This window comes from Pongo pygmaeus, chromosome 15 (assembly GCF_028885625.2).
Source record: "Pongo pygmaeus isolate AG05252 chromosome 15, NHGRI_mPonPyg2-v2.0_pri, whole genome shotgun sequence".
NCBI lineage: Eukaryota > Metazoa > Chordata > Mammalia > Primates > Hominidae > Pongo > Pongo pygmaeus.
Window position 1 is genome coordinate 104,580,127 of NC_072388.2, and position 12,534 is coordinate 104,592,660.

The window sequence follows — 12,534 nt, forward strand, 5'->3', positions numbered from 1 at the left end:
AGAAATTGTTATGTTAGTCCCTATGTAATATCCTTGGTGTGGCCTCTTGGCCTGCATAGCCTGGAGTATTTACTATCTGAACCTTTATAGGAAGCTCACCAACATGTATTTTAACCCTTGACACCTTATCTGTTACCATTTATTTAGATCTTTTGCGATTTTTCTCACCAGTGTTTTGTACTTTTCAGCATGTAGATCTTTGCACAGATCTTTTGATCTTTAAACATCTATAGATCTTTCGTAAAATTTATATTGTAAGTCTTTAATTTTTCTTGGTGCTCTTGTGAATAGTACTTTTACAATTTTGATTTCCGTTTGTTAGTAGTACATAGAAAGAGGACTTTTTTTTTTTTTTTTTTTTTGAGACAGAGTTTCACCCTTGTTGCCCAGGCTGGAGTGCAGTGAATGGCGTGATCTCAGCTCACCGCAACCTCCGCCTCCCGGGTTCAAGCGATTCTCCTGCCTCAGCCTCCTGAGTAGCTGGGATTATGGGCATGCACCACCACGCCCAGCTAATTTTTTTTGTATTTTTAGTGGAGATGGGGTAGCTCCATCTTGGTCAGGCTGGTCTTGAACTCCCAACCTCAGGTGATCCACCCGCCTCAGCCTCCCAAAGTGCTGGGATTACAGGTGTGAGCCACCATGCCCGGCCCAAAAGAGGACTTATTTTTATATATTGACCTGTGACCTTGCAAAACTCTTACTCAGCAGTTTCAATAGCTTTTTTGTAGACTCTGGGGATTTCTGTATAGAAAGTCACGTCATCTGCGTATAGAAAGTTTTATTTCTTCATATCCAGTCTGTGTGCCTTTCACTGATTTTTCTTTCCATTGTACTGGCTGGGACTTCCTCGATGGTCAGCAGTAGTGGTGAGAGTAGGTATACCCTTGCCACATCCCTAATCTCAGCAGAAGCAGCCCTTTTCTCACCACTGAGGATGATGCTAGCTGTAGGTTTTTTGTAAATGTCTTACCAGACTGAGGAAGTACCCTTTAGTTCCTTGTTTGCTCAGAGTTTAATAGCGTATGTGTTGGATTTTTTCAGATTATACTCTTGCATCTATGGAGATGGTCATAGAGTTTTTCTTACTTATTCTCTGACTATGATGAGCTACACTGGTTTTTGAGTTTTTAAAAAAATTTAAGTTATATTTAGAGATGGGGTCTCACTCTGTCACCCAGGCTTGAGTGCAGTGGTACCATCATGGCTCACTGCAGCCCCAAATTCCTGGGCTTAAGCGATCCTTCCGCCTTAGCCCCCAAGCAGCTGGGACTACAGGCACGTGCTACCACACCTGCATAATTAAAAATAAATTTTTTTTAGAGATGGGGTCCTGTGATGTTGCCTAAGCTGGTCTCAAACTCCTGGACTCAAGCGATCTTCCTGATTTCTTGTGTGTCTTTGGTTTTGGTATCAGGGCAATGGCGTTCTCACTGTCAGCTGGGGAGTGTTCCCTCCTTTTCTGTTTTCTGGAAGAGTTGTGTAGAATTGGTGTTAATTTTTCCTTAAATGTTTATAGACTTCACCAATGAAGCCATCTGGGCCTAGAGTTTTTGTTGTTGTATTTCCATAGTATGAATAGGGTTACCTGTTTCTTCTTGAATGAGCCTTGGTGTTTATATCTTTCAAGCAATTGGTTCATTTCATTTAAGTTGTCAAGTTCTCTGGCATAAAGTCCTCCATAATATTCCTTATACCCCTTCTCGTGTCAGTAGGATCTGTAGTGATGTCCCATCTGTTGTTCCTGATGTTGGTTACTTGTGGCTTCTCTCTTTGTTTCTTTGTCAGTCTGGCTATAGATTTCAGTTTATTGATCTTGTTAATAACCATCTTGTAGGCTGGGCATGGTGGCTCACGCCTGTAATCCCAGCACTTTGGGAGACTGAGGCAGGTGGATCACCTGAGGTCAGGAGTTTGAGACCAGCCTGGCCAACATGGTGAAACCCCGTCTCTACTAAAAATACAAAAATTAACTGGTCGTGGTGGTAGGCTCCTGTAATCCCAGCTACTTGGGAGGTTGAGGCAGAAGAATCACTTGAACCCGGGAGGCGGAGGTTGCAGTGAGCTGAGATCGCTCCATTGCACTCCAGCCTGGGCAACAAGAGCGAAACTCCATCTCAAACAAGCAAACACTCAGCTTTTGGTTCCTCTGATATTTTCCCCTCTACTATTTTTGTTTCACGTTATTTTTTACTCTATCATTTCCTGCCTTCTTGCTTTATTTGTCCGTTTATTAAAGCATAATGTACATTCAGTACAATTCCTTTTACGTGTGCAGTTCTGTAGTCATGTTGTCGTACCACGGTCACGATACAGAATAGTTCCCAAATTCCCTGCGTGTTCTCACGTCTTCCACATCTTGGTTTTCCTGCGCCAGCAGCTTGTAGGTGGCCCCACTACACGCAGCCATCGTGCCCGCCACCTCCCCCGAGAGGGCCTTCCGGTGCTGCAGACCCCGTGCTGCCAGGGGGCTTCACTCCTGGCCCCTGCCGAGGAGTCTTCCATCAAGTGGACGGACCCCAGCTTGTCTATCCTTCCTCACTTAAGGGACATTTTTTTCCCCCAGTTTTTGGCAAGTTTGATGCATTGTTTTGGATTTAATTTATTTATCTGGTTTCTTGGAGTGAAAAGTTAGACTGTTGATTTGAGACCTTTTTTAAAAAAAAGTTTGAGATATCTACACGTGATGAAACCCACCAATTTTGAGTGTGTGATTCAGTGAATTCTAGCGTTTTCACAGCGTTGCACAAGCATGGCCACATCCTGCATTCAGAACCCTCCTGTAGCCCTGACACAGACCCGCAGGACCCCTGTCACTTCTGCAGGCTTTTCTGCAGGGAACGCTCACTGCTGTGCGTGTCCCCCGGGCACCGTGGCTGTGTGCCCTCTGGGCTCTCCATGTTCCTAGCCCGTTGTCCTGTGGAGCTCTATGTGGGCGTAGCCTCATCTGATCAGCTGGTTTGCTCAGGCAGCACGGGGGGCTCAGGAGCTGCATGCACGGGTGTGACTTTGCACGTGGGTGCCCAAACAGGTGCGTCCTCCCAGGTGTGCACCCACAGATGTGTCCTCACAGGAATGTGCCTGCAGATGTGTCCTCACGGGTGTGTCCTCATGGGCGTGTGCCTGCAGGTGCGTCCTCATGGGCGTGTCCTCACAGGTGTGTCCTCATGGGTGTGTCCTCACAGGTGCGTCCTCATGGGCGTGTCCTCACAGTGCGTCCTCACGGGTGTGTCCTCACAGGCATGAGCCTGCAGGTGTGTGCCAGCAGCAGGAGGGAGATGCTCTCCAGGCCCCTCCACAGGGTCCTCGTAGCACAGGTTTGGCCTCCGTGTGGACAGATGGGCTGGGCTTCTTTGGTGCTGGTCTTGCTGCATTTTGCTGAATCGCAGACCTGTGCGGGCCTCTGGGCTGATTCCAGCTGAGACAGGCCTCCTGCTCAGTCCTTCCTGCAGAGCTGATGCCAGGTGGGCTGGCGAGGGTGCTCGTGGTGCTGGTTCGTGAGGACGTGGCCTCGCTGTCTCCCAAGCTGAGCCCCTGAGGCGGCCCCAGGAGGCCTGGAGCATCGGGGTGTCAGCACCACCAGCCTGGACTTCCCTGGGCCTTCCAGGGAAAGCCTCTGGGCTCCGGAAGAGTCTGTGGCTCTCTGTCTGTGGAGCTGGTGAGAAGGCTGGAGGGCCGCATGGTTTCATCGCTGAGTGAAGCGCTGTACTCACCTGATGGCCGGTCTCGGGGCACTCCCAGTGCCTGCTGCCTATTGCTGTCCCTGAGCTCTGGTGAGCTCTGGTGTCCCTGTCATTCCTGGAGCAACTCTGCCCCGTTTCTGAGCCTGCCTGGGCCCAGGAAGCCCCAACTGTGTTCTCTGTGTAGTCGCTGCTGTTGGTTTTGGAGGGAAAGATGGGGGCTGCTGTGGGCAGGGCTGGTGGCTGGTGGTGGCTACGTGGCTCTGGGGGTGTAGCATCCAGGCTGGCTGCTGCCAGTGGGAAGGTGTCCCGGGGCTCCCGGCAGGGTCTAGGCAGTGCTGGAGCTGGGCTTTGCCTGGGAAGCTGCTGCCTGGCCCCCGCAGCTTCTGCAAGAAGGGCCTGAGCCCTTGGGGGCGGCTGGGCGTCTGTGAGGATCCAGGATGGGGGCTGTCTGCTCCTGCTGGGAACGGCCCCTCCAGATGCATCTCCCTGGCCCTGAGCCAGCCTGTCAGTCCATTTTGGTTGCAGCCACCCCTCCCTGATGGTGTGGGGGCTTCACTTCCTCTGTTTGTTCCTCGCCTGAGGGAGCAGAGGTGAGGGGATGACACTGCCCCGCCTGAGCCCCGAGTCCCTGGGCCGCGGGAGGTGGGACTGGGTCTGGCCTTTGGTGCCACAGGTGGCGCTCTCTCTGTTGCTGTTTGCAGACTACGTCTACTTTGAGAACTCCTCCAGCAACCCATACCTGATCCGGAGGATCGAGGAGCTCAACAAGGTACTGGGGGTCCCTGGCATTGCTGCAGGCGGGTAGTGGGCGGGGGATACGCCAGCTCCTGCCCTGTGGGTGGCCAGTGTGGGTGGCCCCCTTTCAGGGCTGACCTTGGACTGGCCACTGCGCAGGCCCTTCAGTGACTCTGTCCGCTGTCACCTGCACCCTGGCTCCTCCTTGGAGATAGTGAGGGGCCTGGTGGCCTCATGCAGGACCCAGCGCGGCTGCCCTGAGCTGCCTGCCCACTCCACACTTGGTCTGTGGGCGCTGGGTCCCCTGAAGATGCCAGTGTCCCCTGGGGAGCCCGAGCAGAATGGCGTGATTCTGAAACCAACCAAAGGCTGCAGGAAGCCATACTCGGTGCCCCTGCCCTGCCCGACCCCTGGCAGCCAGCCCTGCAGGGCTGTGAGCTCTGCCCCCCAACCCCTGAGGTGTCTGCGTGGCCGGAAGCACCCTCCCTGGTCACTCAGGTAGCCCTTGCTCCACCTGGTTTGTGTCTGCCATGAGTCCTTGGCAGCTGCTTGCTAATTGGTCGGGGGACGTGGTTGTGCCCATGCACTGAGCCTGGCAGCACCAGATCCTTCCTGGGGGATGGTGACACATGGGCCCCTCAGCCCCGGCCACTCCTGGCCTCCACTGCCGCGGCACAGCCTCCGTCCCATCAGCTCGGGAGACAGAGCTGCAGATGGTCATGGAGGTGCAGGGCGCCCGCACACCCTGGGAGCCTTCTCGCTGTCCTTGGGAGTGGGGGGTGGGTCCCCCAGCTTCCCTTCTCCTCCTCCTGGTTGGAGACTTTCTAAGGGTGTTCAGGGAGGGCAGGTTGTCCCCACCAGTGGACACATGGTTCCAGCAGAGAGTGGGGTGGGGTGCTGGGTGCTTCACAGACCTCTCTGTGCCTGCCTGCAGGGCTCCCGAGCCCCCGAGCCCCTGGGCCGGTGGCCCTATGGCTGCCTTCTCCTAGGAGCCCCGCCCACTCCGCAGGCCTGGGGCACTCGGGCCCTTGGTGTTCCACGTTGGATGCTGCAGCCTCACCTGTGAGAAGCTGCCTTCCTGGACCTCAGGCTTGGTGGCAGCGGTGACGTGGGATTCTTGGGACCAGAGGGGGCGGAGGGGGAAGGTTAGCGCACCACCTCTAACGTAGCCATGCTGGGCTCCGGGCCTCCCTGGCTGCGCTTGTCGAGGGCCATTCCCTGCGGTATCTGCCACCACCTGGGGCCGAGGAGCGTGGGGTGCGACGTCTGCTCCCCTGCAGCTTCCTGGGAGGTCTGAGGGCCAGGCCTGTTCGTTGGAGGCACGGGCAATGACCTGGGTGTCCTCTGAGTCCGCCTTACTGCCCCTGCTGGACAGGGCCTGCCCGCCTGCAGAACAAGGCCACTTGGACTCTGGGTACTGCTGGAACATGGCGCTGCTCCTGTGGCTGAGCCTCCTGAGTGCGGGGCAGCACTTTACGCATCCCAGCATGCGGACTGTAGGGAAACAGGTGCAGAGGGAGGTTCCTCAGCTGACGCTGAACCACAGCTGGGGGAGGCCCTGTGTCCCTCCTGGTCTGTGTAGTGGAGGGGCGGCCGGCAGACAGCACTGCCGGCCCCACACAGCTAGCTGGCAGGCAGCCCAGGGTGGGAGGCTGTAGTGCCTCCGTGGGCGCCTGGCCGAGTGCCACTGCTGGGAGGTGCCACTGCTGGGAGGTGCCACTGTCAGGAAGGTTCCCTCGTGCCGCTTCTGGCTTCCATGTGCAGACAGTAGATTGCAGGTGTGTGCAGGCAGGGGGCTGGCTTCCGGCCCTTGGGCGATGTTCAGTTAGACATGTAGCATTGCACACGCTCAGAGGCGTCCCCTTCGTCCTAGGACTCCCTCCTCCTCAGGGCCAGGGCCACATGGCCTGAGCACTTGCCTGTCTCTGGGCGGCACACCAGCCTGTGAGGGGCACGACTACTGTCTTGGACAGTTCAGGCAGGGCAGCCGAGCCAGATGCTCACCATGTGGAAAAGAACCCGCAGGCCTGCAACAGAGCGCGGCCAGTGCCCTCCACGCCAAGGAGCTCCAGGCAGGGCTTCCAGGTTGGCGCAGCTGGTTGAGTACAGACCTCCCCTCTGTTCCCTGGCCTGAACGCCCCCTCAAATAACAAGAAAGTGGTGCTGGGGCTCTGCACCCACAGGGCAAGGAAGGTGGAAGAGGCGGTGCCACTGGGAAGTATGGGCGCAGCTTGGAAGGCAGCCAGCCAGACTGGGCAACCTGAGAGGCCCTGGCCCTGGCCCTGGCCTGGGTCAGGATTGGGAGAACAGGAACCATGCTGACGTGCGGCTGGCAGTGCGGAAGACCCGTCTGGGGGTCAGGTGGACCCGCAGAGCCCTTCCCTGGGCTGGAGCAGTGGACTCAGAGGACCCAGATTTGGGGCACCGGGCCCAGGCCAGCACAGTTCGTGTGGGGCTGAGAGTGGGGATCACCTGGCTCATGGCCTGTCCCCTGGTGGGCCCCCCTGCCTCTCTTGCCTCCTTGGCTCCCAGGACCCTACGGCCAGACTTCTGAAGCCCACAGACCCAGCTGCTGGCATTGGGGACCCAGCGCGGCCCGACTCCTGAAGCCCACAGACCCAGCTGCTGGCATTGGGGACCCAGCGCGGCCAGACTCCTGAAGCCCACAGACCAGCTGCTGGCATTGGGGACCCAGCGCGGCCAGACTCCTGAAGCCCACAGACCCAGCTGCTGGCATTGGGGACCCAGCGCGGCCAGACTCCTGAAGCCCACAGACCCAGCTGCTGGCATTGGGGACCCAGCGCGGCCAGACTCCTGAAGCCCACAGACCCAGCTGCTGGCATTGGGGACCCAGCAGAATGCCCGCTACCCCAGCGCCCATGGGTGCAGCCCATGCAGTGAGCTGTCCAGCACCTGGGAGGCTCCCAGTGACAAAAATTCATAAGACGTATGGGGAGGGCTTTTAACATGAAGATCAGTCAGCACATGTAAAAATTGAACTCAGAGACCGGGCGCGGGGGCTCACCCCTGTAATCCTAGCACTTTGGGAGGCCCAGGCGGGTGGATCACAAGATCAGGAGATCGAGACCATCCTGGCTAACATGGTGAAACTCCGTCTCTACTAAAAATACAAAAAATTAGCCGGGCGTGGTGGCGGGCGCCTGTGATCCCAGCTACTCGGGAGGCTGAGGCAGGAGAATGGTGTGAACCCGGGAGGTGGAGCTTGCAGTGAGCCGAGATTGTGCCACTGCACTCCAGCCTGCGCAACAGAGCGAGACTCTGTCTCAAAATAAAAAAGTAAAAAAGGAACTCAGAGAAAGGGCCAGTTCAGGGACCAGAAGGAAACTAAAGCAAAACAAAGCCCACGAATGTTCTCAGAGAAATGGATGGGATCCATCCTGGGATGTGGTCAGATGCGAGGAAAGCTCTTGACACTTGGGTTAGGAGAAGTAACAAATGGAATGAAAAGATCAGGTGATAAAGTTGAGGATACCGCGCAGAAGATGGGGCAAAAACACAAAGAAACTAGGAGAGAAAAAAAATCAGACATCAGTCCATTGGTCCAACGTCCAGTTAATAACAGAGAAGGAGCGAGCAAAGCAATAAAGAGGGGCCCCTTCAAGATGTATTTAAAATTTTAGAACACGGGAGAAGAAATGCGTTTAGAGAAAAAGCGGGTCACACACGAAGCACCGGAGTCAAACCCCACTTTGCCTTTTGGCAGCCGCGTTCAGGCGTGGAGGCTCCACGCCCAGCCAAGCTCCATCTCCCGGAAGGTGGATGAGCGAGGTTTCCTGGCTGAGGCCTGAGTGCGCTCCTCCGCGCCTTTCCACCACGAGGCAGGCGCAGGTTCCTCCCGCCCAGGAAGACGCGGCCCCTGGCGCAGGCAGCAAGCAGGGTGGACGCCAGCTCTGGGAGGGGCCTCGCAGGCGCCCTGATACGAGCCCTTTCTCTTTGGGAGCTCTGCTGCCGAGCGCTTTAGGGAAGAATCTGTGATGATTCCATGAAAAACTAGGCAAGTGGAGAAAATAAGACGATTGTTAACCTCAGGAAGCAGAGGTGTTCAAAGGAAGAAAAGAAAGAATGGCCTAGTGTGGCCTCACCGCCTTTACCTGTGTGTGCAGAAGCGCCTCAGAACAGACCCCGAGCGTGACTGAATGAATCCACTGTGTGCAGGAGCACAACAGAACCGGCCCCGAGCGTGACTGAGTCCACTGTGTGCAAGAGCACATCACAACAGAACAGACCCCGAGCGTCAGGGAATCCACACAGTGATCCTGGAGGGTGGGGTGCATGTGTGGCAGTGGGAGGCCTGGCCTGGGGCGCCGAGCTGGTGGGAACCTGAATGCGGAAGAGCCCAGCCCCACGGTCCCAGCTGCCCGGGTGGGGTGGCTGCGGTCATGTGTTCCTGCAGTGTTCATGCCTCGCTGTGACATTGGATGGTCTGTGTGTCACTGTGATAAGATGTGGATGTAACCCCACTGTGGTGGAGCATGTCAGGGACACAGGAGCCAACAGAGCGAGAACCTGGCGGCCAGAGTAGGGGCAGCTCGACCTGCAGGAGGGGTCAGCCCACGTGGGATCATGACTTGAAGCAGAGCATGGCAGTCCCTGGGTTCATACCACGTAGTGAGCAGATACAGATCCGAAGGGGAGAGGAGATGCACGTCCCAAACAGAGGAATTCCACTCTGGAGAACGCCCGGCTCCCGGCAGGCTGTGCAGAGCAACTGAGCACTTTTCTCTTTATTCTTTTTTGTTGTTGTTTTTTTGAAACAAGGTCTTGCTCTTTTGCTCAGACCAGAGTGCAGTGGCACGATCTCAAATCATTGCAGCCTTGACCTCCCGGGCCCAAGTGATCCTCTCACCTCAGCCTCCCAAGTAGCTGGGACCACAGGCGTGCACCACTGCATCTGGTTAATTTTTTAAAAACATTTTATAGAGATGAGGTTTCACCATGTTGCCCAGGCTGGTCTCGAACTCCTGGGAGTGAGCCACTGCCCCCAGCCCATTTATAACATTAAACCAAATTATCTTTAAGAAAAGTGGCCAGGCGCCATGGCTTATTCCTGTAATCCTAGCGCTCTGGGAGGCCAAGGCGGGCAGATTGCTTGAGTCCAGGAGTTCAAGATTAGCCTGAGCAACGTGGCGAAACCCCATCTCTACAAAAAATTTAAAAATTAGCCAGGTTGGCCGGGCGTGGTGGTTCATGCCTGTAATTCCAGCACTTTGGGAGGCTGAGGCGGTGGATCACGAGGTCAGGAGATTGAGACCATCCTGGCTAACACGGTGAAATCCCGTCTCTACTGAAAATACAAAAATTAGCCGGTGTGGTGGCGGGCGCCTGTAATTCCAGCTACTCAGGAGGCTAAGGCAGGAGAATCGCTTGAACCTGGGAGGTGGAGGTTGCAGTGAGCTGAGATCGCGCCACTGTACTCCAGCCTGGGCGACAGAGCGAGACTCCATCTAAAAAAAAAAAAAAGGGCACGGTGGCTCACGCCTGTAATCCCAGCATTTTGAGAGGCCAAGACGGGTGGATCACAAGGTCAGGAGATCGAGGCCATCCTGGCTAACACGGTGAAACCCCGTCTCTACTAAAAATACAAAAAAATTAGCCAGGCTTGGTGGTGGGCGCCTGTAGTCCCAGCTACTTGGGAGGCTGAGGCAGGAGAATGGTGTGAACCCAGGAGGCGGAGCTTGCAGTGAGCCGAGATGACGCCACTGCACTCCAGCTTGGGTGACAGTGCAGGACTCCGTCTCAAAAAAAAAAAAAAAAAAGCCAGGCATGGTGTAATTGGACTGTGGTCCCAGGAGATGGAGGCTGCAGTGACCTGAGATCACCCTGCTGCACTCTAGTCTGGGCAACAGAGTGAGATCCTATGTCAAAAAATTAAAAAGTTAGGTGAGGCTGGGTGCTGTGTTACACCTGTAATCCCAGCACTTTGTGGGGCTGAGGCAGGCAGATTGCTTGAGGTCAGGGGTTCCAGACCAGCCTGGCCAACATGGCAAAACCCTGTCTCTACTAAAAATACAAAAATCAGCTGGTCGTGGTGGCTCACGCTTGTAATCTCAGCTACTCGGGAGGCTGAGGCAGGAGAATCACTTGAACCCAGGAGGCAGAGGTTGCAGTGAGCCAAGATCACACCACTGCACTCCAGCCTGGGCGACAGAGTGAGACCCCATCTTAAAAAAAAAAAAAAGTTATAAATTCCGTTAGGCACTTGCACCATGATTAGAATTATAGCACAATTCTTGCAGTAGCAAAGATGTTATAAAAACTCGTTCAAAAAACATACGTGCTTCTGTCGGGGCGTTTTACAGCCGTCTTGACTCGGAGACATTTGTCAGCCAGGCCAGGTGGGAGCGCCCGTGGCTGCTCCAGGAGGGTGATGGGAGGGCTGGTCCCATGCGGGGGGTCCATGCTGCGTCCGCCGCTAGGGCTATGGCTGCTGTGCAGCTCACCCCAGAGGGGCTGGAATAGCTGGGCGTGGCCTCCCAGGAGCTGACTGAGGTCCTACCCAGTGTGGCGGGGCCTTTTCCTCCTTGGGACCCTGGTGTTCTCAGGTGGTACACTGGGGTCTGGAAGGGAGGGAGGATGGAGACACACGCCCGCCTTCTCCCCCAGGATAGACGCCATGGGCGTCCAGAGCTGCAGGATTTGCTCCATTTGCGAAGTGCCCTCCTGGAGTCCCGAGGGGTAGTGTGGTTACGCCTGCAGTCCCTGGACGGCAGGGGCCGGCCTTGGAGTCCCTCTTGGGAGCTGTGCAGCCCGGGTTTGGTCGCGTTTCTCAGACGCCCCTGCCTTGCTGTTACAGACGGCCAATGGGAATGTGGAGGCCAAAGTGGTGTGCTTCTACCGGAGGCGGGACATCTCCAGCACCCTCATCGCCCTGGCCGACAAGCATGCAAGTGAGTCCGGCCTTCCCTGGGGTGCCTGCCTGGCGGGAGGGTCGGCTGGGGAGGGCTGGCGGGGTCCTTCTTCCCTAGGGCCCATCCTCGGCGTCCTGGCCTCGTGGGGCCACCCTCTCCCCAACTCGCTCTGGCCTCTCTTTTTCTCCCTTCCACAGTGGGCGGGGGTGTCCTGGCTCCGTTTCCTTGGGGGCTGGGTGAATGAAGTCCTCGCAGGCCCCCCGGAGTGGTCTGTCTCCCACTGGCATCCTCTGCGAGCTTGTCATGGTGTGGCTGGGTGTGGGCATCATTGATCGAGGCTTCTTTTTCCCTTTTACGATGACTTCTGGAGACTTTTCAGGCTGGTGGGTCCCTGCTGCCTGCACCTGCCAATGTCTCTCTCTAATTTTGCGAAGAGGCTTCTGTTGGGATTCTGAGTAGTGTTTTCAGGAAAGCAGTCCTCTCCTTATTCTTTACGATTCAAACCCAAGTTTAGTAACCCGGCTGGGAGGGGCTGCTGTGGCAGCACAGTGTGTGGGAGGAAACCACTGGCTGCATGGGGATGCCCTCAGCCTTGGGGGCCCAGCTTCTCCCCTGGGGACAGGTGCTCACAGGTGGTGGAGTCTCCTCTGCCGGGGGACGTTGACTTCAGAGCCAGGAGCCAGAGGCACCCCCATGCCCTCCACACGCTACTGACACAGGGCCTGCCGGGCTGGGCCCCACCTGTACCAGACACAGTGTGGCACCCCACCGAGGCCCTTCATGTGTCGGTGGGGGCAGGCGTGAGGGGCGTTTTTGGCTTCCACTCTGACACATCACCTGGGGTGGGATCTGAGCCCAGGCTGAGGCTGTGGTCTGTAGGGTGACATTTCCCAGTAGGTGAGGCATGTGACTGCCTGGGTACCCGTGTCGCTGGGGTGGGACAAGGTCCCACATGTAGCCTCCCACGACCCCCTAGTGGGGTGAGGTCCAGGGACTGTGGGTTTGCGGTGGGTCAGGTGGGAGGACCCTGGCATCTTCTGCCCTGTCCCAGCGCTGTGGGTGAGGGGCAGGAAGTCAGCCCAGGCAACCTCCCCCTGCCCTGGGAGGGGCTTAGGGACAGGACAGACCATCCTGCCACTGATGCCTTGTTCCTAACTAAGCCTTTGCTGGGAGTCAGCCAGGGCAGGCGCTTGTGGAAAGAAGGTGTCCCTTAACCCCACGGCCTTGCCCACCGGACAGCTGGGACC

At 56.5% G+C, this 12,534-nt stretch overlaps 1 protein-coding gene across 5 annotated transcripts in view; it reads left to right on the top strand.

Moving 5' to 3' along the window:
• MTA1 (metastasis associated 1) overlaps positions 1–12,534 on the top strand; it is a 51,330-nt gene that overhangs the window by 14,438 nt on the left and 24,358 nt on the right. For all 5 annotated transcript variants that reach the window (XM_054449198.2, XM_054449199.2, XM_054449200.2 and 2 more), the window contains exons 2-3: positions 4,385–4,452; positions 11,233–11,326. In XM_054449198.2, the coding sequence (XP_054305173.1) occupies positions 4,385–4,452; positions 11,233–11,326 (162 nt within the window). The remainder of the gene's footprint in view (positions 1–4,384; positions 4,453–11,232; positions 11,327–12,534) is intronic.